This window comes from Otolemur garnettii, unplaced genomic scaffold (genome assembly GCF_000181295.1).
Source record: "Otolemur garnettii isolate 467f Iridium unplaced genomic scaffold, OtoGar3 scaffold00024, whole genome shotgun sequence".
NCBI classification, from domain to species: Eukaryota; Metazoa; Chordata; class Mammalia; order Primates; family Galagidae; genus Otolemur; species Otolemur garnettii.
The window spans coordinates 21,937,477-21,944,325 of record NW_003852419.1 but is presented as its reverse complement, the minus strand read 5'-3'; the positions used below and the strand labels follow the sequence as shown (position 1 = coordinate 21,944,325).

Genomic DNA, 6,849 nt, shown 5'->3' with positions numbered 1-6,849 from the left:
TGGTCCCAGCTACTTGGGAGGCGGAGGCAGGAGACTCGCTTGAGCCCAGGAGTTGGAGGTTGCTGTGAGCTGTGATGCCTTGGCACTCTACCCAGGAGGACAGCTTGAGACTCTGTCTCAAAAAAAAAAAGACTTGACAATAAGAAAAATGCTTTGAGCATGAAAGGACAAACTATTTCTTAATAACTAATGGGTAGAAGTTGAAACCCATAGGAGTCTGTTTTGGGTAAAACAGTAGGATAAAGCTATGGGGGACTGCTACCAGAAGTGATATGATTTCTAAAAAGCTGCTTTGAGGAAGTTGGCCATAGTTTTTACTTTTCAGCCAAGAATCAATCTAATGACTTTTCTTTCTTTCTTTCTTTTTTAGTTGTTGGGGATTCATTGAGGGTACAATAGCCTGTGGCAACATCTGGCTATTTTTTTTTTTTTTTGAGACAGAGTCTCACTTTGTCACCCTTGGTAGAGTGCTATGGCATCACAGCCCACAGGTTACTTTGATTGCATTTGTTAGGTAAAGTCCCTCTTATAATTGTGTCCTGCCCCTGAAAGGAGTGTTACATAGTGACCCTCCAAACCCCTAATAGAGTGGTTTTCATTGAACAATCATCCTTTCATTGATATTACACAAGGACACATTTATGAATTAAAAACCTACTGAAAGAAAACCATTCCAAGCTTATATATGTGTGGAGTAAACATGGACTTGTTTTCCATGCTGTGAAATACTATAGTAAAGGTCCTGTTGAAGCTTGAAGTCCACTGACCATCTTAAGATAATTGAGACTTGGCCAGCTGCGGTGGCTCACGCCTATAATCCTAGCACTCTCAAAGGCAGAGGTGGGAGGATCCCTTGAACTTCAGATCAGCCTGAGCAAGAGAGAGACCCTGTCTCTACTAAAAATAGAGAAATTAGCTGGGCATGGGTGGTGCATGCCTGTAGTCCCAGCTACTTGGGAGGCTGAGGCAAGAGGATCGCTTGAGTCCAAGAGTTTGAGGTTGCTGTGAGGTAGGCTTGTGCCATGGCACTCTACTGAGGGCAACAGAGTGAAACTATGTCTCAAAAAAAAAAAAAAAAAGGGCTGGGCACAGTGGCTCACCTCAGCTCATGTATTTGAGACAAGCCTGGGAAAGAGTGAGACCTCCTCTCTACTACAATAAATAGAAAAAGTAGCTGGGTGTTGTGGACACCTATAGTCCCAGCTACTTGGGAGGCTGAGGCAAGAGGATCACTTAAGCCCAGGAATTGAGGTTACTGTAAGTTATGATGCCTCTGTACTCTACCCAGGGTGACAGAATGAGACTGTCTCCAAAAAAAAAAAAAGCCCATAAATTAATCAAGGTGATAAAACCACCCATAGGAGTGTTTAACCTGCATCTTGTAGGGTGCATGCTGATATATGGATTTTTTTTTTTGCTTATCTGTGGTTTTGGATATCACAAAAAGTCTACATGGACCTTTTATTTTTATAGTTTGGAGATGGAGTTTCACTTTGTCACCCTGGGTAGAGCGCTGTGACATCATAGCTCACAACAACCTCAAACTCTTGGGCTTACCTGATTCTCTTGCTTCAGCCTCCCAAGTAGCTGGGACTATGGGTGTCCATCACAACACCCAGCTAGTCTGAGGCTTACAGGTGCCTGCAACAACATCTGGCTTTTTTTTTAAGACAGAGTCTCACTTTGTCACCCTTGGTAGAGTGCTGTGACATCATAGCTCACAGCAACCTCCAACTCTTGGGCTTAAGCGATTCTCTTCTGGCTACTTTTTTTTTTTTTTTAAGACATGGGGTCTCAATCTTGCTCAGGCTGGTCTCAAATGCCTTAGGTCAAGCAATCCTCCAGGCTTGGCCCCTATTTTTTTTTTCTATTGTTGTTAATCATGTTTCATTAGTGTTTGTATATATTTACTGTGTGGCCCAAGACTCTTACTCTTCCAATGTATGACAGAAAAGGAAAAAAAAGTTGGATAGCTCTGCCCCAAGGGGTCAGTGTGGGCACGAAGGATGTGACTGGTAACCCTGATGCTTGCCTGGTTCTTTGAGGTCTTGAACAAGAGGAGAAACCAACTTCACTTCCATCATCCCCAGTACCATGATTGGCCTGTGGACAGGTAGCCCCACAGGGGTGATCTAGAACAGCAAAGTTGGGTTCTTTTGGATGGTGGGAGATAAGGGAGGGAGAGTAGATGGCGGGGTAGTACTCACCACATAATCCATGACACCAGCACCATCGTCGCCTCATTGAAGGCATTAAAGAAACGGATGAGCTCTTCCCCTTCAGAGCCTAGTTTCTTTAGGGCCACGCCCAACACCAGTGCAAAAAGCACCAATCCTAAAATGTTCATCCCTTCAATCTCATTGCCAACGGGGACCTGCAGAATCAGAGGGATAGCATGGTCCAGGTTTACAACAGATCAGTGACAATTAAAGATGTATACATGTTTGCTTGGTGTTTCCACCAGACTGAAACACTGTGGCGAGAGTAAGAAAAGGCTTATATTTTCTTAAACTTGCAGTGATGTCACAAATAAAAGGTAGGAAACATGAGGGAAGATGGAGTCTGAGGATATGGAGAGTCAACAGGCAAAACTTTCTTTTTTTTCGAGAGACAGTCTTACTTTGTCTCCCCTGGTAGAGTGCTGGGGCATCAAGATCACGGCAACCTCAAACTCTTGGGCTCAAGTGATTCTCTTGCCTCAGCCTCCCAAGTAGCCGGGACTGCCACAATGCCTGGCTATTGTTAGAGACAGGGTCTCATTCTAGCTCAGGCTCTTGAACTCTTGAGCTCAGGTGATCTGCCTGCCTCAGCCTCCCAATGTCAACAAGCAAAACTTTCACCTAGTTGTTAACTCTGAAAGCTGTTCAAAATGGGATAGGTTAAAGCAGAAAGTAGTGAGTTCCTGTCATTTAGTATACACAAGTAGGGGTTGGACAACCACATCAAAGGGTTGCTTTTAAAGGAAGAGCTGGCTGGTCAAAAGTTCCTTCAAATCACGGGGCTGGGTATGGTGGCTCATTACTGGAATCCTAGCACTCTGGGAGGCTGAGGCCAGAGGATTGCCTAAGCTCACAGGGTCAGGACCAGCCTGAGCCAGAGCGAGACTTCGTCTCTAAAAATAGCTGGGCATTGGGGTAGACGCCTGTAGTCCCAGCTACTTGGGAGGCTGAGGCAAGGGAACCATTTGAGCCTAAGAGTTTGAGGTTGCTGTGAGCTGTGAAGCCATGGTGCTCTACCGAGGGTGGCATAGTGAGACTCTGTCTCAGAAAAAAAAGTTCCCTCAAATCATGACTGTAACTATGTCACCTGTTAATACATTTTGTTGTTGTTGTTAGGCTCCTACAGGGACCTCCTGGCTGACAAACTTCATAAAAGATTTTTCAGAATCAACGTAGACATTTTCAGGATACTCTTTCCTAAGTCGCTGACTTAAAATATATAGGCATAATATATTGTTTATTTTTTCTAGCAATTCTGACTCTCACTACTGTAAGCATTTATTCGACAAACATCTTATCCCATCAAAACATGTTATAAAATTCCAAACAGGAAACATAGACTAGCATGGTAAAAACAGAAAGAGCAGTTCTAAGTTCTAAACCTGGCTTCTGGGATTAATTAACTTCTCTGAGCTTCAGTTTCTTCACCTACGTATGATGAAGTGAATTGGACTAAATTAGTAGCTTCCAACTTTTTTTTTTTTTTAAGCATAACTTTTCCTTTAATCAAAGAAAGGCTGGTAGAACTCAGAGCCCCTCAGCTCTGGGGATACAGAGGGGTATATGTGGGGTGGGAAGGGGACAGAAGTCTTCCTTCCTGCCGTGACAGCTCTGGGCCTGTGTGAAAAATCACTGGACTGAGCAATAGTCCTTGAGGTCCCCCATCCCTCACAGCTCCATCACGAAAGCTAGCTCAGTACCTGGTAAACAGTAAGTACTCAAAATTACCACAAATTTCTTTTTAAAGTCTTTTAGGAAAGTCTTTTCTAATTCCTAAATTACCTGAGACAGTTAGGTAGCAGGTATGATTTATACGAAATGCACTAAGATCCATAGATTCATGTGTATCATAAAAACTCGTAGTGTAGAGTTTCATTTCCTTTCCACTACTCATAATGAAAAGTTTGAAATATAGAAATATAGAAAAGTCGAAATACAAAACGATGATCTCCATGTGTGGTCCTTTTGTTTATTATTGGTGTATATTACTTACAGGGAAGAGGTAGTAACAGATGTGTCTGCTTTGGAGCCGACTGTCACTACTTTCTAGCTTGTATAAGTTTAGGTAAGTTACTTATCCCCTGTGGGCCTCAGTTCCCCATCTATAAATTGGGGATAATAGCAGTAGCTAATGCATATATAAGGTTGCTATGAAGATTAATTATTTGCCACTTTAGAAAATTGTGTCACCAATAGCCAAAGTCCTATAATAGCCAAGTCATTAGTATAACATGTGATGTCTGCATTGTAGCTGTTGCATTCAGGGTGATTCTATATTCATATATAAAAATATTTATTATTGTTAATAATATACTTAATATAGTAATATAATAGCATTTTGTACTTATTCCAAAATGTGCAAAAAAGCAAAACAGTGCCAATGATGTTGAGTTGAATTCTGACTTACTACCTTTATTTTTTTTTGAGACAGAGCCTCAAGCTGTTGCCCTGGGTAGAGTGCCGTGGCATCACAGCTCACAGCAATCTCCAACCCCTGGGCCCAAGCAAGTTTCTTGCCTCAGCCCCCCAACTAGCTGGGACCACAGGCACCCACCACAACGTCCAGCTATTTTTTGGTTGCAGCCGTCATTGTTGTTTGGTGGGCCCAGGCTGGATTCGAACCTGCCACCTTAGGTGTATGTGGCTGGTGCCTTAGCCACTTGAGCCACAGGCACTGAGCCGTGACTTACTATTTTTAAACCCAAATATATTCATTCTAAGTGATACAAATACCTGTAAACTTCATCATGTCTTCTAGTATAGTTGTACATGGAGAAAAATGGGTATTTTATTATAAATTATTTTTCTCATTGATTTTTCAAAAAAGTTATATATGAGGGTACAAGTGAATCTTTCTAAAAGTAGAATATAAACATCTGAACACAACAACTAAGAAAATGACATAAAGGCTATGTTAACTAGTTTGATGAAAATATTTCAAATTGTATATGAAAACACCACACTGTACCCCAGGATTGCATTAATGTACACAGCTATCATTAAAAAAAAAAAAAGAGTGGGAAAAAAAAAGTTATATATGCATGGATAGGTTAAACCACCTGCTGATTACGTTTTAGGACAGTAGATGGGGTATTATAATATGTTTTATGCATCCTCTGAGGATTCCAATGCTACAAACAATGTGATATGTGACCACGTTGGCACATAACCAACAGAGCAAGGCTAGCTGTGTGCTTCAGATAGTCCATTTGAACCTCAAAGTTTTCATCCAGCTGAGAAAAAGACACATCATGTTATGATCTTTAAATTAAGAAACATTAGCTGCTTCATACGTATTTTTCACAAGTGACCTTATAAAGAAAGAACTTTACCTTTTCATGGGTTACGTTTCCAGAACTGGTGTTATGGGTCACCACTTTATAATCGGTCGCATACTGTGATCAAGAGGAAGGAAAAGCACTGTTAGTGTGCAGGTGAAGGCTGACCCAGAAGACCGAGGGCATTGCTGGGCCTCTTGCTACTTCCATCATTATTTACATGGGGTGTTCTGGGCCTTCCTCAATTGGTTGGCCTGACAAGGGCCTCTGAGAACTGTACAAAAGTTACATTTAAATGGAGGCAGCACGTACTTCAAGAGGCCTCTGGGTTACTTAGGGCCCCACAGAAACAGGGAGTATTTCCTTATGTTTCTTGGGTAATGAATGGTTTGGTGGACAAGGTCAGCACAATTTTATGCTGCTAGTTTGTTATTTCAAAACAGCCTGATATTAATACCTCATTATTTGAATAACCCTGGCAGTAATTCCATAATGGCCAAGTTCACTTTTCACTGTGCCATTTTATTTTCATTCACTTATTTATGTCCCCCTTTGTTCCAGAACTTATTTGAGCATGACTGTATTTTAGCATCTGTTTCTAATCTGGCTTGAGCCTCCACTCTGCAAAGCCAGGGGCATGAGGCAAGGTGGCATTTTCTGGCTGAGTCTTGTGGGAAATCGACTTATCAGAAGGGAGACATCTCTCCAACTTTGGTCCTGTGGTTGACCTCACGTGCTTCTGCACAGCGCACACAGGCATCTCCACCTGCTGTTGGGTGGAATCTGTTAGAACACTGTCCTTCCTGACCCTTTCCAAGGCACCTGGCCCCGAGGCGTCAGGAGGAGCCTGCCAGGATGTCCAGATTGAAGGCCTGCTTTGTGCCTGCCTGTGATGAGCTCTGGCTTCTCTCAGCTTTGACTTATTGAGTTTACAAAAAGGTGGAGATGTTCAGCTGTCCCCTGATCAAGGGTGGCAGGGAAATAAACCACGCTCAACCCCCTCAGTGACTGGCATTAAAAGCCCCATAAATCTACTTGTTTCTCCTATCTCACACTCTACACACAATCCTGTGCTCACATGCAGTTTAAAAAAAAAGAGAGGTTATAAGTAGAAGCAGAAAACTACTTATAAAAGCAATCAAATTAGATTATGTAAGTCTACATAATATGTAACTTACAAATTAGATTATGTAAGTTTGTATTCCTTTTCTGTGTGAAGAATGGCCACAGGACTGTTACTTGCATCATTATTAAAAATAGAAGGCTCGGCGCCTGTGGCTCAAGCGGCTAAGGCGCCAGCCACATACATCTAAGGTGGTGGGTTCGAATCCCCAGCCCGGGCCCGCCAAACA

At 42.3% G+C, this 6,849-nt stretch overlaps 1 protein-coding gene across 1 annotated transcript in view; it reads right to left on the bottom strand.

Annotated features, from left to right (window-relative positions):
• The window catches only part of SLC1A4 (solute carrier family 1 member 4), a 29,771-nt gene that overhangs the window by 10,012 nt on the left and 12,910 nt on the right, over nucleotides 1-6,849 (bottom strand). The window contains exons 3-4 of the mRNA XM_003787965.3: nucleotides 5,552-5,614; nucleotides 2,208-2,374 (exon numbers count right to left, since the gene is read on the bottom strand). Coding sequence (XP_003788013.1) covers nucleotides 2,208-2,374; nucleotides 5,552-5,614 — 230 coding nt within the window. The remainder of the gene's footprint in view (nucleotides 1-2,207; nucleotides 2,375-5,551; nucleotides 5,615-6,849) is intronic.